The sequence below is a fragment of the Pipistrellus hanaki genome (assembly GCF_964339955.1).
Source record: "Pipistrellus hanaki genome assembly, chromosome: 3".
Classification (NCBI taxonomy): domain Eukaryota; kingdom Metazoa; phylum Chordata; class Mammalia; order Chiroptera; family Vespertilionidae; genus Pipistrellus; species Pipistrellus hanaki.
The window spans coordinates 113,567,806-113,592,213 of NC_140505.1; the positions used below are offsets into that span (position 1 = coordinate 113,567,806).

The 24,408-nt window shown below is 36.9% G+C and overlaps 1 protein-coding gene and 1 pseudogene across 6 annotated transcripts in view; both read left to right on the plus strand.

Annotated features, from left to right (window-relative positions):
• Nucleotides 1–23,923, plus strand: part of POC1B (POC1 centriolar protein B) — a 103,566-nt gene extending 79,643 nt beyond the window's left edge. For 4 of the 5 annotated variants that reach the window (XM_084876906.1, XM_084876905.1, XM_084876909.1 and 1 more), the window contains 2 exons: nt 17,730–17,948; nt 22,434–23,923. In XM_084876906.1, the coding sequence (XP_084733032.1) occupies nt 17,730–17,948; nt 22,434–22,538 (324 nt within the window). In that variant the 3' untranslated portion in view covers nt 22,539–23,923. The remainder of the gene's footprint in view (nt 1–17,729; nt 17,949–22,433) is intronic. The other variant, XM_084876907.1, reaches the window with a different exon arrangement.
• On the plus strand, nt 19,348–20,010 carry LOC311619031 (U6 snRNA-associated Sm-like protein LSm3; annotated as a pseudogene). The gene has a single exon. The product of its transcript is annotated as a U6 snRNA-associated Sm-like protein LSm3 (transcript).
• Nucleotides 23,924–24,408: the final 485 nt, after the last annotated feature.

Here is a 24,408-nt window from a genome sequence, read left to right on the forward strand (position 1 = left end):
TTGTTAAAAACTACATCTGAAAATGTCCTTTAACATTTTGTTTTGTATTAGTTCAACAGCAATTTTCATTTTAAATGTATAGTAAGCATATATGTATATTCACTTACTAGTTAACATTTAGTACAGCCGATTTATTTATTCATTGAATTACCACCTACCATTAAATAGTTTTTATTTAATGTGAGAAATCAGATACAGAATGGGAAGAGTCTTTAAAAAACTTAGAATATAAAGGATAGAGAAATATTTTTAATGCCAAAAAATTTATTAATTATTTTAATTGCCTTACACATAAGCTTGTAGTCAGCATGTTGTCAACTCTCTGAAAGAAGGTAAGCATTGGGTTCTGCCTTCTAGAAAGATACAATTTAGATTTCAGTGGCATGGAAGTAGGACACAATATAATAATGATAGGTAATTGAATATAAAATGTAGATTAAACTCTTACATTCTCAGAACAACCTTATAATGTAGCTCAGAATTATTTTCTCCATTTTATTGATGAGGAATTTAAACTTAGAAATGAGGAAATTAAACTTAGGAGTCAAGTAATTTGTCCAAGGTCACATAGTTAACACAGAAAAGATAGGATTAAACCCAAGTCATTGTGACTTGATGTGTCATTTATATAGCCACCATATTATATGATAACATAAATAATTATATGATATTACAAATAGCAGAAATGCAACAAAAATTGATAATTGCCATAAGAAGCAAAATTGAATTTTTAAAAATATATTTTATTGATTTTTTACAGAGAGGAAGAGAGAGGGAGAGAGGGTTAGAAACATCAATGAGAGAGAAACATTAATCAGCTGCCTCCTGCACACCCCCTACTGGGGATGTGCCCGCAACCAAGGTACATGCCCTTGACCGGAATCGAACATGGGACCCTTAAGTCTGCAGGCCGATGCTCTATCCACTGAGCCAAACCAGTTAGAGCCAAAATTGAATTTTTAGAGAGATTTAAATGAGTGGCAAATTGCATCTACTCAGGGAAGAAAAGACTTCATTATTTTGCAAATGCAAATTTAATTCAACTAATATAATGTACACTGTGTATACTGAATTCACATAGAAAGCTTTCACTCTCTGTTTCATGAATGATTTAATGAATCATAAATAGACAGAAGGGTGGTTCTCAGCACCCAGCTATGAATATGCATTACTGTTTTAACCACAGTTATCATTAATCAGACTAGAATATTCACATTGTTCTAGATGGTGACTAAAACAATGAATATAATATTTGCCCTCTAAAAGATATTTCCTAAAGCATGCCAGTTTTCTGAATGTAGCTTTGTTAAATGACTGGTTGAATCTTTGCCTTAAAATTGCTTCTTCATAGCATTAAAACAAATATAATAAAGATGCTAAAGTAATTCAAATGAGGAAAGCATGATTTACTTTGTGTATATAATTTAAAATAATTATCTCATGACTTTTAACACACTGCTTATTTCATGTGAACTTGGAATATGGAGTTTCAAGCAACAGAAAATAGTCTATAAGGAAGGACAAAGAAAGGTATTATTTATCTCAGAGAATAAGCAACACCAGGAAATAATTTTTCAGAAATGTTAAATATCATGCTATTGATTCTGTGATAATTTTATGTTTCACAAAAAATAACAAGGATAATAGTTTGAGGATGTAATTTGACTCAATTTGGTTGGCTTTCTATATATATATACATTGTTATGATACTAAAATGGTGGTGTGTTTGCTTTGGAAGCACATATAGTAAAATTTATATTATTTTTTATATATAAATGTGAGGGGCCTCAATGTGAGGAAAACATGAAATTTATAAAATAGTTCACATTTTTTTGGAATTCTATATATGTAGAGAAGGAAGCTCAATGTCATAAAGATGATAGTTCTCTTCAAATAAATCAACAAATCCAAGGCAATTCCAATAAATCCCAGTAAAAATTTTAATCACACCTAACAAGTTAAAGCTTATATGAAGGATATAGGTCCAAAAATAGCCAGCACAATTTTTTAAGAAATTTGAAGGTTGTGGACTCGTTAAACATTAAATGTGATGGTTTTACATTTTCTGTCCATAATTTTGTTAAAATTTAAAATATCTAACAATTGAATATGTTGACTTTGTAGAAAAGGTGAGATTTTCTTCTGTTTATAGAACAAGTTGATTCTACTATTTTGGACAATATCTGGTGAAATTATGACTTAACTATTCCACACTAAGGAAACTCATACCTATATGCAGGAGACATGAGAATGCTTACTATAACATTCAATACTAGTTAACAGTAGAAGGGACCCACAAATTGTGGAATAGTCAATGGAGTATTATCCGGCAGTGAAAGTAAATGAGACTTACCTGCGTCACCATGGACACGTCTAAAAATGTTAATTTTTTAAAAAAAGTTAATTAACAGAAAATACCAAAGGGACCTAATATAATACTAATTGCATATTCTTAACATGTAAAAGCAGTACTACTGTTTAGAGGTATCTACATGTGTGATAAAAGTAAAGGGACAAAGATTGTAATGATAGATACCATATTTGAGATGGTGGTATGCTTTATGAGGGAAAGAATGGGAGATCAATTAGAAAACAGTACACTTTATATTATACTTAAGATGGGCGAGAGGATTGCTTTATTATTTATACCTTTTCATTGAACTTTTTAAAGTATAATTGAAACTAAACATCAGTTGTTATTAGATTTTTTAAAAGTATTGTTGATTCATTCAAAATTGTTAGTGTTGCAGTGAGGTTGCTTTTCTTAATTCACTCATAAATTTCACTTGATTGCTGTTTTACATGCAAAGAAGGGGCAGCTTTCTGAGAGATGCAAAGATGGCTTTTTCGAGATTCAACATGGGTGAAAGTAAACCAAGTATGGCTTTCAAAGTCTAATAACTTCCTTTTTTTTTCATGAGATAGTACTTACTTGAATATAAAATACTATTTAAAAATATGACATGCCAAAACCGGTTTGGCTCAGTGGATAGAGCATCCTCCTGTGGACTCAAAGGTCCCGGGTTCGATTCCAGTCAAGGGCATGTACCTTGGTTGCAGGCACATCCCCAGTAGGGGTGTGCAAGAGGCAGCTGATCAATACTCTCTCTCATTGATGTTTCTAACTCTCTATCCCTCTCTCTTCCTCTCTGTAAAAAATCAATAAAATATATTAAAAATATGACATTATGTGATATCAGCTATTACCTGCCTCAGAATTGAGATTCTCACCCACATACACCTTTTTTGGGCAAAGAGTGAAGTATAACTGTTTGTTTCCACCCTAGCCATGTCAGCATGCTGCATAGATTATTCTTGTAGAATTCTATGTGAAAGAGATCATAAGAATGAATCCCTTACCCTGTACCCCTTTAAGATGTAACAGTAGGATTCACACAACAATTAATAGCTACTTGTTTTCCTTTTTTAATTTATAGAAAGTTTTGTTATTATTATATTTGACTAGACCAAAGGTGGGGAATCTTGTTTCTGCCAAGAGCCATTTGGATATTTATAACATCATTTGTGGGCCATACAACTTAAAAATTAGCCTGCTATATTTGGCCAAACATTTAATAAACTCACCCCTAATGTCTTGGCATGGCCAAACCAAATGATTTTGTGGACCTTATATGGCCTGTGGGCCAGACATTTCCCATCCCTGGTCTAAACTATCAGGAATAATACATACTTATAGCATTTTTAGTTTAATATTAATGCAAAAGAGAAAGCACTAATTTTATTTCACTGAGTACCTACTCTACCCCTTATCCCCCAATAATTCTGGTCAGAACTTTATCATTAATCAAGATTTGTCTGATGTTATACACTATTCTAGACTAGCATGGGGCATTAGGAGAAAGAGCTTCTTTTATGGAATTTATTGTTTATGTTTAACTAATTATGTCAGAAGTGAAACATAGAAAGCCATTTTTGTACAGATCTTATTTGTCCTTGTTGTGTCCTACCCACTCGTGGCTTCAAAATTAATAAGCTTCTGTAGAGATAAGAATAAAGATTAAAGACAAAGACAGACAGATTTGTGACCTCAGCTGTCTTTTCCAAGGGGAGTGAATTAATCATTCAGATATTCCAGTTGATAGCTGCATAGGGATGTGTTTATCAAGTCTTTGACAAAAATGAAATTTCCAATGTGGTTTGAAGAAGAAAAATCAAAGCTCTATGTAAAACCTTATCCCCAAAGCCAGAAGGTTTTCTCTTTGAGAAAAAGATGCATTATTTCTCCAGGGACAAACAGAGGCTTTCTTAGTTCTGCAAATTTAGTTTGGGAGACACAGATTACACATGACATTCTCTCATTTTATCCTAGAAAACTTTTGAATCCGTCATATTTGATCAGGTGGGTATGTCCTTAAAAGGATGCACCATGCACGGTGGCAATATACAAAATGGAAGAGATGGGATTCTCTTTTTCAGGATCAGCAGCCTTTTGTTCCGAAAAATTTTAGAAATTGAAAATGAATTCTGTATGGTGGGCATGTGATTAGCCCATACAGATGACTCTGTATCTCTTTTTTCTATTTCCCCAATCTGTCCACTTCTTGGTTAGCACTGGCTTTTGATCTCAAGGAAGAAACCAAAGACAGAGTAACACTCTGAGTCACTTCTGAAAGACAGACATCCTCTCCCTGTCAGGATTCTCAGATGAACTCAGTGACTGTCTGAGTCCTTTGTGCTGATGTAAAGCCTCCCACTCTTTGGCCACCATTTCCTCTAGTTCTCCAATTTTGATAATTCCTGAAAGGCTTCTAATTCATTGAGTTTCCTGCCATTTCACTGCCTACCACCTGTCTGTGTCTCTTCTTTATGTGGCTTACATTCTATATTTCATCAGTACAGCCATGCTCTTGCCTCTTTCTTTTATTATTGTACTCACTGAAAACACCTTCAACCTGTGTCTCTGCCTCATCTATGCTTACACCTAAACAACTGATTGTGACTAGGCAGTCTTGCTGACTGATCTCAAATTTATTTAAACAAAGCTCCAGGCAATCAGTTACCTACCTAGCGGTTTACCTAGCGGTTTTTGCCTCACCATCTTTTGACATCAAGGCTCTCTTTATATTTTTCCCATCAGTACACATTTGTAATGTATTTCCCCTCATTAAAAAGAAAAATGACATTTGACCCCTCTTACCTTTCTAGCTCTTCTGTTGCTCTGCTGCTCCCTTTTATAGCCAACCTAGAAGCCCCGTGCATGAATTCGTGTACAATGAATGGAAATTAATTAGAAGAAATATTTTTAATATCACTATTCGCCCTTTCTCTATAATAGAAGTGTCAACCAAATTCACCATCAACAATGACAGATGGAAACACATGTGTGTGATTGGCACCAGTGAGAGCTTTATATATGTAGATAAGCTTGCTTAATTAAACCTGCTTTCTGGTTTAGCTAAACTTTTCTAACCCAGTGAAGTACCCCAACTTCTCTTTCAGGGACTTGTGAGCAACACAGCAGTAAATATCAACATGACGTAGATTATTACTGTAGATCACACAGGGAGAACAAAGGATAAAATATCTAACTGCAGCAGTATTTGACTAGATTCTGCACAGTGAGAAAACCTGAAGTCATTTTCAAGGCCCACCATGTCTTACTTCTTTTCAGTCGGGTCAAATTTCTAAGCTTTCTAAATCTCCGTTTTACAGCTAATGAAAAGAAAATAGAATTCCATCGAGTCTCCTATCTACCTACTCCAGAGGTTCTGTGAGGATCGATTGAGATGAAGCTAGGGAAAACGCTTCACAGACATTTGGTTAAAATGTAAAATGTTTGCACCTGGCTATAAAGCAAATCGTATTCCTAGGCTGAAGAAACTGCAAGGAGACTAGTTGTTAGGGAGAGGAAGCCGGGCGTTGCTATGTAGTGTCAGTACCCAACACTTACAACAACTGTTTCCTGGCTAAGCTGGGCTGTGGGCTGTATTTTATGCCATGGTGTCTCAGCAGCATTGGCTGCGATTTGGTGGGCTGTCGCTCCAGGGTGGTGGCGGGGCCGTGTCTTACTTGGAGAAAGCTGAGTGTTGCTTTGTCAGTGCCAGGCCCATGGTGCTGTTTCTTTGTAAATGGCCAGTCCATGTCACGGTAGTTCCTGCATTGAGCATCTGCCTCTTGGTCAGTGTGCATTATAACCAGTTGGATGGTTGGAGGGATATTTAGCATATTAGTCTTTTACATACATATATAGATTCCCCCAATGAGTTGCTGACATTCAGTCTTAATTTCCACTTTTCTGAATTTGAATTAAGCTTTTGTCCCCATCAACCTACTCATGTCAAGGTCCCAGTGACTTATCTGAATCAGCCTTCTGTACTACTTGGTCCTGGTGATTACTCTCTTCTCCTTGTAACTCTTTTCTCACTTGGCCTTTGGGCCACTATCCCTCCTATCTTACATACCACTAGTCACTATTCCTGCTCCTTCTCTCCCTGTTTCTAAAGTCCTTGCAACTCTTCTCTTGTTTGCCTCCTCCATGGTTGACCATAGACCCATGGCTCTAAATGTTTATATGCCAAGCGCCCCAACTCCAACAGACAAAAGCTCCTTGTCCTGTGTACTTCTTCATCTGGCTTCTCATTTGTATCTTTTATATAAACGAATGTATATATCCTAATAACTCGCCACAACCCCACCACAGAAATCTAGAATCCTATATTTCCAAATGTATTTATGACTTTGTCCCTTGGATGTTTAATAGGCATTTCAAATTTAAAATGCCCAAAACTTATTTTCCACCTTCCCTTTAAAAAATGCATCATCAATGGAGCTACAACTTAATATAACAACTTACCCAGCTTTATTTTTCTTTATAACCTTTGTCACTACCTGATATTACATCACTTATCTACATATTTATTTTTCTACTTCATCCACTGTAATTTAATCTTACGTCAACAGGATCTCTTTTGTTCATTCATTACTTATAGTGGGTAGAATAATGGTCCCGTAAAGATGGCCATGTCCCCATCTCCCAGAATCTCGGAATATGTTTCCTTTTATGGTGGAAGAGACTTTGCAAATGTGATAAAGTTAAGGATCTTGAGCTGGGGAGACAATCTGGATTACCCAGGTGGACCCAAGGGTCTTTATAAGGGAAATATGGAGGCTTGGGAATTAGAGGAGATATGACAATGGAAGCGGGAATTGGAATATGTCTATGAACCAAGGAATGTGGAAAAGGCAAGGAACACGTTTCCTCCTAGAGCTTCTAGAAGGAACACAGCTTTGCCAGCACCTTCATTTCAGCCCCGTAAAACCTACTTTGGACAACTGACCTTCAGAACTTGAAGATGGTAACTTTGTGTTGTTTGAAGCCAGTAGACTTGTAATTTGTTATAGCAGCAGTAAGAAATTAATACATTTCTGTGTCTCTGGCACCTAGAATTTTCCTGGCATGTAAGTGATGAATCTGTCTTAAATGCCTCTGCAGAGGCACAACGGGAAAGCATTGCAAGTGGTTATCCTTAACTACAATGATTCTGTTTGAATGAATGGTAAATCTTCATTATTTTGGTATAGAGATTGTTGAAGCTTCTAATCCTTATTTTAAATGTTATTTTAAAAAATAAATGATCCATTCTTTCTTTGAAAAATAATATTTGCTTTTATTTTTGTCCGGGCACAAGATATTTTTTGTTATCCTAGTCTATTTCAGGCAGGCATTTTATGTCTCTCTGTGTGTAGTGATTTAGAAATCACAGAATGTTAGGAATGGAAAGGACTTTAAAGGGCAAACAGTTGAATTTCCTGATCTAATGTTTGTGTATTTCTCACAATATCCCTGACAAGTGACTATCCCAAGTCTATTTTAGAACCTTCAATGCTGGGAAACTCGCTTTAGCTGGAAGGGTCAAGACCACTTCTGGATAGACCTTTCTGACTTCTGTCTGTTTTGTTCCCTACTTAAAGAATTAAATCAAGAATAGAAATGTTAGGTTTTAGCCAACACTGACTTATTTAAACCCATTTATTAAAGATATATCTGAGATATAAGTCACTAATTATCTTTACACGTGACATGCCTACTTTTGCTTTCACATTTGTCAGAAAATCCTGATGCTTTTCTATCAGAAATTTGATAAGATTCTATGGGATAAAAACTAAGATCTGATTTATAGTTCAGTGATAACCGCTTACATTGCTCCCCCTTTGTGCCTCTGTGGAGGCATTTAAGACAGTAATTTTTAGTAGAGAATATTGATTTCACTTTGGGTTTTACTTCTCTCCAAATACTGTCAGTTATTTTTGTTTTGTGAATGGTTCAGCTGATGTAGGACAGTCCATTGAACAGTTCAATGAATGTTGAACCCTGTCTGTGTCTCATGCACCATGTAGGAGAAAAAAATATGATAAAGATCCTGTAAGATAAGAGAGTATGCCTTACTAGGTGTACCAGATAATAATCTTTTCAATAGATGGAGTTATACATATGTTGATATATATGCGATTTGATATGTATGCTATTTTGTTGTATTGACAGCAAGCTTCAAAACTTCATATGTCAAATTTGCTGAAGGTGTTAACATCATAGATATTTTTACTCTTAAAAATGTAGAATTTTGTGAGAAAGAGGATCATTTGTGGGAAATTATAATTCATTACTTTATTTTGAAGAAAAAAAAAAAGTGCTGCTGAATACTTCGAGAAGCTTATGGTGAACATGCTCCATCTCAAGATACTTGTGAACGCTGGTTTAAATGCTTTAAAAGTGGTGATTTCAATGTGAAAGACAAAGAACATCCAGGTCAACCGAAAAAATTTGAAGACCAACAATTACAAGCAGTATTGGATGAAGATGTCAAAATCAAAAACAGCTTGCAGAAAGATTAAACGTTGCTTAGCAAACAATTTTTGATTGTTTACAAGCATTGGGAAAGATTGTAAAGGAAGGAAAAATGGGTGCCACATCAACTGAATGAAAGACAAGTGGAAAACTGAAAAGTCATCTGTAAAATGTTTCTTCAGTGGCAGGAAAGAAAGTCTTTTGTACATGGAATTGTGACTGGAGATGAAAAATGGATTTTGAGAATCCCAAATGCACAAAATCATGGGTTGATCCAGGTCAACCATCAACATCAACTGCAAGGCCAATTCGCTTCAGAAAGAAGACAATGCTCTGTTTTTGGTGGGATCAGGAAGGTATGGTGTATTATGAGCTTCTAAAACCAGGTGAAACCATTAATACCGTTAACAAATAACCAGTTTGAACCACACTTTGATAGTGAAACGACCAGAATGTGCCAGAAGACACAGCAAAATAATTTTGCTTCATGATGACGCACCATCACACACTTCAAAACCAGTTAAAGACACTTTAAAAGACCTTGCCTGGGAAGTATTAACCCACCCTCTGTATTCACCAGACCTTGCTCCTTCAGATTACCTCTTGTTCCGATCAATGGCACACACACTTTCTGAGCAGCACTTCAAAATGTATAAAGAAGTGGAAAATTGGGTCTGTGAAATGTTTGCTTCAAAATAAGAAATGTTCTATTGGGATGGTATCCACAAACTACTTGAAAGATGGGGGAAATTTGTAGCTAGCGATGGACATTGCTATGAATAAAGTACTTTTGATGTTTCTCTTGAAATTATCATGTGTTCTTTGATTACAAAATCCACCATTATTAACCAGTACACCTGGCATAGTTTAGTAGGGAATATAGACATGTAGACACAAATATAACAAGGAGTTATAAATACTCTTCTGATGGCATGAATAAAGACTTCTGGGAGTCAAGGGCAACAGTGATTTGTCCTGCCATGACAGCCCTGACAGTGGGAGGGTGGGAGAGTAGAAGAAGGAGCAAAGAAGAGAGGAAGAAAGGACATAAATATAATATGTGAATGCACATGTAATTGAGCACCACAGTGTCTTGAATGGCCCATTGTTAATAATATAAATACATGTGGAGACCTTGATTACATTGTTGAAAGCTTAATTTCCTAATAAAAATTTGTTTTCCAATGCCACAATTTTCACTTTCTACTGATGCATTAAAAGAATTAATTCTCTAATGTAAGTGACATATGAAAAATTATGCATTAAAATTAACCATGGCGTTTAAACAACCTCTTGAGAGTCATTTGTCCACAGAAGGTCTCAGGATTATCAGAACTTTTTGCATCAGTCTGCTCTGAACTTTTTTACACTATTTTGTATGTTCAGATGGAAAGGAAAGCTTTTTAGCCTGCAGAAATAAGGATTACTCGGCCACTTGGACTCATTCCTGCACTTGATGAGGGTTTGTTTCCGAACTTGGAGGTGGCAGTGGTGCTTGCCCTGCTTCCTCAGGGATGACAGGGTCCCTGGGGAACTGTTAGTTTCATGAAGGAAGATACCACCTCTGGCTTGTTCTCTGCTGTAGATTGAACGCCTGCCATCACAGGCCTTTGTTGCATAAATTAACGAACGAATTCTTGGTACTCCACTGTACTTCAAGTATTAACAGTAAAAGTAAGAGATGAGCTAACACAGTGTGATTTGGCTGCTTGTGTTTCTTGTTCATGCAGCCGTTCATTCTGTGTGCCAGGCACTGCCGGGGATCTCAGTCTTGCTCTGTCTTCCCTCCCTTCTCTCACCACAGCAGAGAATGCTCCAGCGCAGGCTTCACATCCTATTCAATCTAATACTGGCAAATGTTTCCTATGATGGCATACTCAGTAAGCATTCTCCCAAACAATAGGTATTAGCAACTTTGAAATTGGGAGCAGCAGGTACTGAAGCCTCATTTGCTGGATCCCTAATAATAGCCCAGAATCTTAAACATAAATTTTTCCCTCCTCAGTTGTTTTGTTGTGTTGTTTTTTATGAATGAGTGCATTGAAACTTCCCAAAGTTCTACTTCTCACTCCTTCCCTGTACAGACAGGATGTAAAGGCCTGGTTGCTTGGTGAGAAAGAATCTCCTAATATCTAGATTCTAAAATCTTTGCAAGACAGAAAGACAGATATGTCAGTTGGCTAATGTGGGGTGGAGATCTAGTCCCTTTTCTTCTCTCTGCCTATACCTTCTCCTCTTTTTTTCAACTCCATATGTCATAAGATATTAATGTATTCGTTGGTGGGCACAGCAAGAAAACCACTATTAAGGTGTATTGAAATTTAGACTGTGATCTTAAATCTTTTCTTTTCCCTTCCTTCACTAACTGCCCTGACTGCAAACCCCAGAGTTTAAAGGCTGATTGTTAATTAGATTGAGGATTTTCCCAGGAACAGCTGCAGCTGCTACTGCAACATGACTATATTTGCAGCTATGTGTGCACATACTTAGGTATGTTGTGTAAAGAAAGACTGTCTTGGTTATAGTTTGGTTTTCATATGTGAGAGTGGTAGTAAGATCTGCATGTAAGTGGCTAACACATTAAAAAATATTCAAGTCCTTGCTAAGTCCAGAGGATGCAGTGGTGAAGAGAGTGGGCATAGTTCAGTCTAGTGAAGGAGACAGTAAAACAAGGAACAAATATGTAAACACAAACTCTGATCTGTTCTGACTGAAGCATTGGGATGCTGTGTAGAGAAGGGAAAGGAAGGGATGCTGTTCTGAAGTTGACAGTCATGCTGAAATTGAGAGCACAGAAAGATCCAGTTGCGCTAGGAAGGCAGAGAAGGCCAGTGCAGGCAGAGAATGGCTTGTTTGGGGCGATGGTTGTGCATGGCCATCCCAGCATTGTTCACAAGCAGTGAAGGGGCTGCTGGGACCAAGAATGCAGACTGTGATAGTGAGGCAGGGCTTCTTGGTGAATCCTTTGAATATTCTGCGGTCTATTTAAACCTGCTGTTGTTTCGGTCTTTGCCGCCAGCCAATAGCTGGGCAGGTAAGAAAGTGCTGTATGTTATTTCCAGGTTCCTTTAGCTCAGAGAATGAATAGGTAGAGGTCATGGGCACTTCTGGGTATATCTGATGAGAAGTATCTAAAATCCTTTAGGGTAATTTGTGTTTTCATGATCTGTGCTTGATGAAATTCTGCTTCTGGGCATTTTAAGGACAATGTTAGGTTTTCTTTCTCATGTGGAGTTGAGTGATTGCAAGTGATAGTGATGTGATTGTTTTGGGGTGTGGGTTTTAATGAGTGCTTCGTCCCCCAAAAAGGCTTTCTCACAGATATTTTAGGTTCACCCTTTAACATGTCAGGCATATCACAGATGTGAAAAATTTGGGAATACAAAGCATAACTTCTCAGAGACCACAATGAATTTTAGAGGTAAATATAGCCTGCTAGACAATAAAACAAAAATATCCTATATAATAAAAGCCTAATATGCAAATTGACCTAATGGCAAAACGACCAATCACTATGATGAGCTCTGACCACCAGACGGCAGATGCTTAACACAGGAGCTGCCCCCTGGTGGTCAGTGTGCTCCCACAGGAGGAGTGACACTCAGCCAGAAGCCAGCCTCTGAGGCAGCGCTAAGGAGCAGCGAGCCGAGTGGTAAGGAGCAGCGAGCCGAGTGGTAAGGAGTGAGGGCTCCAGACTGTGAGAGGGATGTCCGTCAGCAAGAAGATGCAGGCTGGGCTGAGGGACCCCCGTCCCTCTTCCCCCAGTGCACAAATTTTTTGCATCGGGCCTCTAGTAAGTTAATAAATCTCTGAGGAAGAAAATACATCAAAAGACTGAAGGCATCAGAATCTAAACTTCGGGGGAGCAGGGTCTAGGGTTGTGCTGCCCACTATTATGTCCTCGCCACTCAGAACAGTGCCTGGCACGGAGCCGGCTCCAGAAATGTCCATTGAGTGAACAGATGAGAAGACCCTGAGTAAGACGCACATGGCTAAGTAGATGTACTAAAACGCATTTTATACATACTTGTAAAATAAACTTGAGCTCTAAATGTGGATTTTGACTTTGTTATTGTTTTCAACAAATGGTGAATTAATAAGATTATGAGAGAGAGAAACTTGAAAGTTTTTCTTTTCTTTTTTAAAAAAATATATATATTATTGATTTTTTTTTTTTAATTTTTTCTTTTCTTACAGAGAGGAAGGGAGAGGGAAAGAGAGTTAGAAACATCAATGAGAGAGAAACACGGGATCAGCGGCCTCCTGCAAACCCCCTACAAGGGATGTGCCTGCAACCAAGGTACATGCCCTTGACCGGAATCAAACCTGGGACCCCTCAGTCCACAGGCCGATGCTCTTTCTACTGAGCCATACCGGTTAGGGCAAAAGTTTTTATTTTCTTAAAAGATGATTAGAAGTATCATGGGGAACAGTGGTCTGATCCCAAGGTTACAGTACCCGAAGTCCTAGCACCTATTAGATTAGTTGTGTCCTGTATCTTCCCTGCCTCTGTGTCATTGAATAAGTGATTTAATCTGTACCTCTGTTTTCTCATTTATGAAGTGGGAATAATAGTAGAACCTACCTGGTAGGATTATTGTGAGGATTAAACCAGTTAAGATGTGTAAAGCAATTGAAATAGTCCAGGTGCATATACAGTAAGCTCTATAGTGCTAATTTTCATTGTCATTTTCCTTTTCTCCCCCCTCCTCCTTCACTCCCTTCTCCCTGGTTATCATTATCATTAGAAGTACACTTTCCATGTTTGAGGTAATTTCTGTCAAGTAATCTCTCATGTCCCAAGTAATAACCAGAAATGAAAAACTGATTAAAAATTTTAAAAACACAAACTTCTATGACACATGTATTTGGATTTTTGCTTGTCTCCTTAATAGCTTTAATGAGATATAATTCACATACTATAGAATTCGCCCTTTTAAAATATACAGATCATTGGTTTTTAGTATATTCACAAAGTTGTATAGCCATCGCCATTGTCTAATTTTAGAATATTTCATCACTCCAAAAAGAACTTGAGAACATTTTTATCAGTGACGTACCCATTACCAATTTTCCCTCTTCCCAGTCCCTGTAATCACTAATCTCAGCTGTCTTCCTGTATTTGTCTATTCTGACCATTTCATATGCATAGAATCAAACAATGTGTGGCCTTTGTATATAGCTTCTGTAACTTAGCCTAATGTTTTTAAGATTTATCTATGTTGTAGCATGTATAAATACTTCATTCCTTTTTGTAAAAACTAGTAATATCCTTTGTAAGGATATTGTTTATCCACTCATTATTACAGCATTTGGTTGCATAAGGATTGTTTCCATTTCCTTGGTGATTATGAATAATGCTGCTATGACTTGAATGTATGTTCTAATTTCTCTTGGGCATTTACCAAGGAGTGGAATTGCTGGATCATCTAGTACAAGCATGTCAAACTCAAAGTCTAACAACAGGGCAAATAAACACGATTTAAGTTTATGTGGGCTGCAAAAAAAATAAAAGCTTCAATTTTCATAGAAATGTAGGTGTATTTCAATAGAGACATGCTGAATACAAAGGGCTAAAATAAATGAGTAATCAGTAACATAAAATAATAGAACATTTTAATAAAAATGAATATTTTTTCTTGAACAGTAACTTACCAGACACCGAATAACTGCACAAATTAATAAGCATAACGCAAATAAACCTATTTTTCTTGTTTCTCCAAAAGCGAAATATTTTTTGTTGTGCACACCAAACAAGTCAGTACAAGACTAATGATGTGGCAGTCAGCTGCTAAAATATTCCCTGCTAGTATTCGTGGAGAGAAATGGTTCGCCTGTGGGTAAGGCACATAAGGGAAATGAATGCAACACGATTATAGTAAGCCGTCATTAGTGAATGTTGTAGTTCACTATTAATAACTAGAGGCTTGGTGCATGAAATTCGTGGACTTGGGGTGGGGGGGGGGGGCGGGGAGGGTCAGGAGGGTAGCGGGGAGTCCCTCAGCCCAGATTACAAGAAGGCTCAGGCCAGGCTAAGAGACCCCACCAGTGCATGATCGAGGCTGGGAAGGAACATGGAAGTTTGGCTAGCTGGGGAGGGACCGCAGGAGGGCTCCAGGGCACATCTGGCCCAGCTCACTCAGTCCTGATAGGCTGGACCCCAGCAGCAAGCTAACCTATTGATTGGAGTGTCTGCCCCCTGGTGGTCAGTGCACGTCATAGTGAGTGGTTGAGTGGCCTTAGCATATTACGCTTTGATTGGTTCAACCACTGACTAGACGACCAGACATTAGGCTTTTATTATATAGGATTATGTATAACAGAATATTGTAAAAATTAAGTTATGAAATTTTTATTAAAGCATTTTTTTACACACTGTTATATTGCTGGGCCACAAAAAATATTGGTTGCGGGCCGGGAGTTTGGCATGCTTTATCTAGTTTAACATTTTGAGGAACTACCCAACTGTACCATTCTGTAGTCCCACCAGCAATGTATTAGGGTTCCAAATTCTCTATGTCTTTATTAACACTTATATTCTGTCCTTTTTATTTTAGTCATCCTAGTGAAGTGGTATCTCATTGTGATTTTGATTTGCATTTCCCTAATAATAATGATTATCTTTTTATTTGCTTATTAGCCACTTGTGTAACTTCTTTGGAAAAGCGTCTATTCAGATCTTTTGATTATTTTTTAATTTGGTTATTTGCTTTCTATCTTTGAGATATAGAGTTCTTTGAGTGTTCTTCATGCAAGTTTCATATAAATATATGATTTAAAAATATGTTCTCCCATTCTGTGGGTTTTCCCCATTTTCTTGTTGATTTTTTTATGCACAGAAGTTTTTAATTTTGATAAGTGGCTTTAAACCCAGTGGCTTTAAACCCAACCTCGATCATGCACTGGTGGGGTCTCTTAGCCTGGCCTGAGCCTTCTTGCAATCTGGGCTGAGGGACTCCCCGCAACCCTCCACACCCTTCCCCCACCCCACCCCCACCCCAAGTCCATGAATTTCATGCACCAAGCCTCTAGTTATTAATAGTGAACTACAACATTCACTAATGACGGCTTACTATAATCGTGTTGCAATAAATAAAAAGGACCTATTTATTTATTCATTAATGTGTATTTTTGGTGTTATGTACTGTATAAGACGCCTCTATGTACTCTAAGGTTAGGAAATTTTACTTCTATGTTTTCTTTTAATATTTTTATAGTTTTTTCCTTATATTTAAGGAAAACAATTAAGAAATCAGTTGTATTATATGGATGAATGAGTTGATTTTGTATATGATGTGAGGTAAGGGCCCAAATCCATTCTTTTCTCAGTACCATTTGTTGAAAAGACACCATTTATCCCATTAAATTGTCTAGCAACTTTGTCAAAATCAAACAACTGTAAATGGAAGGGTTTATTTTTAGACTTGAATTCTAATCCATTGATCTGTATGTCTATCTTTATGGCAGTGCCACACAGTTTTGAGAACTGTAGTTTTGTAATAAGTTTTGAAATTAGGAAGTATGCGTTCTCTAGCTTTGTTCTTTGGTTCAATGGTGGCTATTCTGGGAACCTTGCATTCCCATATGAATTTTAAGATCAGTTTGCCAATTTCTTTTAAAAAGGCAGCTGGGATTCTGATAAGAACTGGATTGAATCTGTTGTATATATTAATTTGGGGAGTTGTGCCATTTTAACAATACTAAATCTTGTGATCCATAAACATGGTCATATGGGATGTCTTTCCATTTCTTTAATCTTTAATTTCTTTCAATGATAGTTTATAGTTTTCAGTGTATAAGTCTTATACTTATTTTATTAAATTTATTTCTAAGTATATTTTTATGCTATTGTAAGTGGAATTGTTTTTCTTAATTGTATTTACAGATTGCTCACTGACATATTTTGAGTTTTTTTCTGCATCTTTATTTTATTGTGGTAAAATATACATAACATAAAACTTAGATTTTAACCATTTCTAAGTGTAATTCACTGGCATTAAGTAATTATTTACAAGGCTATTGTAACCATTCCCAGTATCTATTTTAAGAACTTTTTCATCATTCCAAACAGAAGCTCTGTAGCCATTTAACAATAGGTACAAAACTCTACATTTCCCTCCTCCCAGCTCATAGTAACTCCTACTCTACTTTCTGTCTCTCAATTTGCTTATTCTAGGTACCACATGTATGTAGAATTATACAGTGTTTTCTTTTGTTCTGGCTTATTTCACTTAGCATAATGTTCATCCATGTTGTAGCATATATCAGAATTCCATTTATGTTTATGGCTAAGTAATAGTCTATTGTTTATACATTTATCTGATGGTGGTTATTGGGTTGTTTTCACCTTTGGCTATTTTGAACAATGATACTATTCACATTGGTGTACGAATATCTGTTCAAGTTCCTGATTTCAATTATTTAAGGTATATATCTAGGAGTGGAATTGATCATATGGTAATTCTATGCTTAACTTTTGAGGAGCAGTGAAACTGTTTTTACAGGAACTGCAGTATTTCATACATCAGCAATACACAAGGGTTCCAATTTCTTCACATCCTCACCAATTCTTGTTATTTTACATTTAAAAAAAATAATAATCACCTTAATGAATGTAATATTTGATTAAGAATTAGAGTGCATCTAACAATCTTTTAACGATAGAATAGCTAATCTCTCAGACAGATACATGCAAAATGTAGTCCATAGAAAAAAATAAAGGAAAACTGTGAATTTTCTGCGTTAATTTTTAGCTTTAGTTTCTTGTTATAATTGTAATTTCCATACTTGGTCATGGTTGAGGATAAACAATTAAAGAAAAGCTGGGCTTTTAGAAGGAGAATATTGAAAACTTTTATGGATATATTATTTTAAAGTTTGGACAATGTAACGAACTCTTTTTCTTCTTTCTATGATGTCAAAGACAACGGACACTGTTGCTAGAACTCCACCAGACAAGGATGAAGAGCTGAGCAAATATTTCTTGAATCCTTCTTTAATGTCATCAGAATATCCACAAACAACCTTGAAAAAGAAATCAGAAGACATGAGTGACCTCCCTTCTGAGAATCAAAGAAGCATACCACTCGCTGTGACTGAAGCTTTAGAGCATATTATGGATCAGCTCAATGTTTTGACACAGGTGAATTGTTATGCTTTGCCCTGGGGGGCAAGATATGCAGAATAATCCTGGTTACAGCAGGTTGTAGAATTAGCAGAGTAGGGGTAAATTCCTCTCTTTTAATCTGGGTAGCAATGTTTTAGCCTAAGAAGTTGTTATATGTTCAGATTAGGACATTTTCAATGGCATATTTAGGGCCAAAAGACAAATGTATTGGGATTAATTATTTCTGGTTAGAAAGAACTACTGGCCGTGTTTACAGTTTCTTCACTCTGAAGATATTCTTGCTATCCCCTCATTCCAGAGCTTCTTGCATTGATGCTGAGTTCTTCTGCAGGTGATAGGGTTTACATTCCCATTTTAGAATCTTACCAGTTTACCTTTGCAAAGAAAGAATACCATGGATGTTAATATACCAAAGGTCTTCCAACTCTTGGTCAGGAGATATAGACTTCATTTAAGGGGAGTGTTGTGTTGAAACCACCAAAGGTTTCTTTCCCAACTTCGCTGATTCAGTGTTTCCTTTGAAGAAGTTTTCTTTTGTTCCTCTTTGATACATAGACTAAGAATACCAGTATTCGTCAAAACAGTCTTGTCACAGTTATAAGAAGAGGTTGTAATGTGATCTGGATATGTCGTTTACTTTTCCAGAATAAATATTTGTAGTTGAAATAGGTTCTACATAGAAATAATCTAATTATGTTCTCAACCCTGTCTATACATTACAATCACTTGGGTAGTTCATAAGCATTCAGATGTCCTATTCTCATCTCTGGAGAATTTATTTACATTGGTCTGGGATAAGGTCTTTCAATCACCCCATTGGATTTTGTGTGATAGCCAGGGTTTAAAGCCACTAAATACAGAGTAAAAACATCCAGCAAATTCAGTCCTGGCTGGCTGTTCCCCACACTGCCACAATTGCCTCACTGCACTCTTGCATGCAGTGTTGAGCCCTCATACATCTCTCATGTGAATGTTTTCATTCTCCACTCTTTCAGCTTCACCCATTTCTACTTCCTTTGCTGATTTACAGATAAATGAATCACGTTAAACTTTATTGAATGTCTGCATGATTTTTTTATCTTCAATTTTGAATAGCTGGCTGGGTTTTACATATGAAAGTGGTTAAAAGCAGGCACAGCACACTTGCAAAACATGAACAGTGAATCTGTGGGCCAGTAGCAGTAACACAGACATGTTCTGATTCACTTTATTTACAGGTGACTGGGCTTCTAACTCAGCTGCAGTGTTACTATCTTTACTGAACTATAATTAGAAATAAATTTAAATGAAATTATGTTTAGATGGTAAGTAAATGGAGTATATTGTTAAAGGTGTTGATAATATTTTTAACACCTTTAGCATGTGGAATTGTGATAATGTATATAAAGTATCTGGTAAAATACTTGACTCATAGTAGGCACTCAAGAAATAGCAGAATAGAGGGTTTGAAACATGGCGGACGACGTGGACCAGCAACAAACTACCAACACTGTCGAAGAGCCCCTCGATCTTATCAGGCTCAGCCTGGATGAGCGAATTTATGTGAAAATGAGAAATGACAGGGAGCTTCGAGGTAGATTACATGCTTATGATCAACATTTAAATATGATATTGGGAGATGTGGAAGAGACTGTGACTACCATAGAAATTGATGAGGAAACATATGAAGAGATATATAAATCAACAAAATGAAATATTCCAATAATTTTTGTCTGGGGAGATGGTGTTGTCCTCGTTGCCCCTCCATTGAGAGTTGGTTGAAACAAAGAATACATCCTGTGTGGAAATTAGGAGACTTTATATGATTGCGTCTTTAAAGGTAGAAGATATTCAAAAGAGAAATCTGCGTAAATTTTGATATTAATAAATGACAAAGGAATCTTCTGCTCCTGAAATGAGTTTATGTGCACATAACACAAATTCTTAAGCTAAATAGCATTTTTATTTTTCTCCAACTCTTCCAATAAATGTGATCTCTAAAATGCAGCCCTATTTTTTAGGTGTTAATTTGCTCCATTGGTTTTTCCAGACAATTTCTGTTTTTTTAATTTAAATTAAACTTGATGTTTTCTTTTTGTTTAAAAAAAAAAAAAAAAGAAATAGCAGAATATATTACCAGCATCATTGTTATTTTTAACTTGTCATGATCTGTACTATCAAATATGAAAGTAAAAGCTATAAATAATGACAGTTTTAAAAATAGGTTACTTTCAAAGGATGATAGAGCACTTATTCATTATCTTGAAACTTGCTGCTGAAATAACCAAGATTTACCTGGCTTTTCCCCTATGAACTCTGCATAACCAAATAGTAGATGAGGGAAATGTCTCTTATTTATAAATTATCCTAACTAATATATTTTTAAAGATGGAATTTAGTATCATCACTTACAACTCCCAAGAATTCAGAGCTCTCAGCATTGAGTAGTTACTAACATTACAAAAAGAGAAACAACCAAACCTTAGTAATGTGCCTTCTAATGAAAAAACAGACTTCCACTTATAGTCTTACCAAGAGATCTAGCCTAAGTCTTACCAGCCTTTGAGTCCAACTGCCAAATGATCGAAGACAAGGAGGGTAGAAGAGCAGACTGTGCTGGACCTGGGTGTTCCATTCCTAAAGTCCAGACTTGTGGGAACTCTGCCTTCACATGTTCTCAGCCTGACAGCAAACCACTTGTAAAGAAAAGGAAGAGAAGGGATAGCAGCCTATTCTATATAATAAAAGGCTAATATGCAAATTGTCCCCTCGACCAGAAATTAGACCAGGAGTTCGACCAGGGGCAGGGCCAGCTGGCCAACCACCCTCAGCCCCTCCCCCCGGACAGCCCCACCCCCAATCAGTCCCCCTACCTCAATTGGTGTGGGCTGGCTAGACGCCACAGATGCATGAATTTGTGCACCGGGCCTCTATCAACGCTTTAAAATGGTTATGACAAAATTAAAGTGTCTGGGGATGTATACCCGAAATGTAAAATGATAAAGAAATAAAAGAAAGTGATACTGTAATGGTCAGGATAGTAACTGTTAAGAGAGCAGGCAGGAGTGGTGATTCTGACAGACACCTGGAAAGGCACCTGGGTGGCTGGCCGAGTTCTAGTGCTGGACCTGGGTGCTGATTAGAAGAGTTTCTCATGAAAAGTCATTGTAACATGTCCTTTATGTGGCTTCCTGAATCTGTTTTAGCCTATATAATAAAAGGCTAATATGCAAATTGACTAAACAGCCAAACGACTGGTTGCTATGAGGGACACTGACTACCAGGGCGCAGAAGTTCAATGTAGGAGCCCTGAGACGGGTTCACAGCTGGCACTTCTCCCACTTCCATGCAGTGCTAAGAATGTCCAACTGTCAGCTTAGGCCTGCTCCCCCTGGGACATCAGTCGGGTTTCCAGACTACTAAAGGGCACAGGCCAGGCTGAGACACACACACACACACACACACTCTCCTCCGAGTACATGAATTTCATGCACTGGGCCTCTAGTTTTATAATAAAAGTTGTTTTAAAAGATGTAAAAGACTGAAGACGAAGTCAATATCACAAAAAAATTTGATTTCCCAAATTTAAGAGTAGTCATGTGTGTGTGTGTGTGTGTGTTCATATACTTATTTATTAGCTGAAGGCATTAGACTAGCTAAGATTCATCATGTCCTGTGTGCCAGACACTAGCTGAGGCATTTTTAAAAAATTTTTTTTTATTAAATTATTATCTGTGTACATATTTTACCATTGCCCCCCCGTCCATACATACCCACCCTCCCCAGAGTTTTGTGTCCATTGGTTGTACTTATATGCATGTATACAAGTCCTTCGGTTGATCTCTTATCTCCTCCAGATCTCCCTCCCCTCCCCGCTGTAATTTGACAGTCTGCTTGTTACTTTACTGTCTCTATATCTATCTTTTGGTTCATCAGTTTATAATGTTCTTTATTATCCATAAATGAGTGAGGTCATGTGGTGTTTCTCTTTCATGGACTGGCATTTTTGACACATCATTTCATTCAGTCTTCCTAACAACCCTTTGAAGTGCTATTATCATCTTTGGGACATGAGAACTAGAGGCAAGCATTATGGTTTTTTCAAAGTAAACTAGATAGCCAGCAGACTAGGGTGGTATAGATATGATCTGTCATTGACTGTGATAGAATGGCCAGTGATGGTCTAGGCATGTGGCATTGTAGCCCCACCCTGCTCCCCATACCACTTAGATCTCCACATGTGGCCTCTTCCCTGTCATTGATGCTTTGGAAGATCTTTTCTGTTTTTCCTCAAATGCATCAGTTTTTGGTTTTTTCTTTTTTCTTTTTTTCTTTTCTTCAAACTGCTTGATAGTGCTTTGCCCTGGAGTACAGCCCAGAGGCAGAACAAGTTCCGGGGCCCATTTTTTAGCCAACTTCCTGGCAAAAGGGTAGGCATTCTGGTTCTAAGAAGACCTCCTTTGCAGAGATTTATCATCATTGTCCTCATCATCATTGATTATTTTGTTCTCCTTTTTGCAGACTGTTTCAATCTTGGAGCAGCGATTGACTTTGACAGAGGATAAGCTGAGAGACTGCCTTGAAAATCAGCAAAGGCTTTGCCACGCCATGCAACAGAAAATCTAAATAGAAAAGTGAGCAGAGGCACGATGAATGATCTCATGTACATACACAGGAAGGCAATATAGGAGTCACCACGGGACACAACCATGTGCTAATCATCATGGCATTTCTTACAAGGGTGAGCAGCAGAAGAAAAGGCATAATTAAGGATGAACTTAAATTCACAAATCAATGTCAAAGACTATTTCAAATCATTACCGTTTATGATTGCAGTAATAAAGTGATATGCATTCAAGTGGCTCTATTTTCCCCATATTATTTTTCCCATGTAGTCTAAACCCCACCAGAAAAGTAACCAAGTCTTTGGATTGCATTGTTAAATCACTTCAGATTAACTATGTTCATACAATTCCTTTTAAGCAATTGATGTATTTTTTTAGTGAGAACTCTTAGGGGGACATAACTCATCTCTAAAATAGCATCCTATATGTTCAAAGAAAACATTTATCCTTTTTTACCAATGCCTTGAAAAGATGACCGTATAAATATTTCCAAAACACAGAACTTCCATAGCAAGAGTACACTTATTTTAATTTGCAAAAGTACATGTATGACATAGGTCAGCAGGCTTTTATTTAGTGTATGTTTTATATTGTTTATCTTTGACCAACCTAAAAGAAAATGAAGTTAAAAATATGTGAAGCACACATCTTTCTTTCATAGCTGAATGCCATGAATGATTTGAGTTGTATTTTAACTTATAATCTCAGTTTACAAAGATTATGTTACTATGATTTCATTCGTCTCAAAAGCCAGAATGATGCAGCAGCAATACTTACAGATATACACCATATATGTTCACATGCTTCAGAAATGTTGCTTGGTATGATTTTGGCAGCTGAATAATAGATACTTTAAAAAATACATTTACATCATCACAATTAACTGAATTGTGATTTGAAACTAAATGAAAATGAGCCAGGTGTGCTAAAAGATCTTGGTTACAAGTTAAGAATTTTGTTTTAGCTTCAGCAAAATAAGAGATTAAATGGGGAAAAAAGCAACATGAATTTTAGCTTGCTTTTCTGTTAACATATCAAGGACAAAGAGAGTGTGAGAAGATGGGTCTATAGGTAACATGGAGAAAATGCTATGCATGTGTTGGAAAACAAGAAAGAGTGAGGTCCTATTTATGTAGGAGTCTGTCTATATGTAGAAATTTTTCTCAAAGCAACTTCAGTTGTATCAGTGAGGTGATTTTTTATTATCTCATGTTTTAAATGCCTTTTTATATCATATATAAACTTCTAGACATTTTCAAGAGTCTATACAGACTAAGTGGCAAGTATTTTTATAAACTCATTGAGAAGATTAAGTAAGAAATGAAATGTCATACTGACTTTGTTTATTCTTTTTTTATGCTTCAAACAATAAAGACATTTTACCCATAAAAAATGTTGTTCCTTTTTTTAATGATTGAAACCTGGAAATACTAAACTTGTTGTTATCTGGCTGGTTCCATTTTAATGTGCATAACTACCTCCTGGAAAGCCTATCAAAACGGTTTCCTGGGCCCCATTCACAGAGTTTAGGATTCAGTCGGTCGCTGGAGCCCAATAATGTGCATCTCCGAGAAGCTCCGGGTGAGACAGATGTTTGTTGGCCTGAAGCCCACACTTTAGAAACCATTGATCTAGCTATAGCTGCTGCTTACAGCATAATGCTGCCCCATTCTTTTGCAGTCATCACAGACCTTTGTGAGTGATATAGAAACAGTGATGGTATAAATTAAAATGCCTTGAAACTTTTTCAAGAGAGTCATTTAATTGCACTGCTCCCCCCACCCCCCCTTATTTTAAGCTTTTGCAGATTCTCCTTGGTGTTTACCGGATTCCAGCCTCTCATCTTTTCTGACTTGTATATTCAGCTGCCT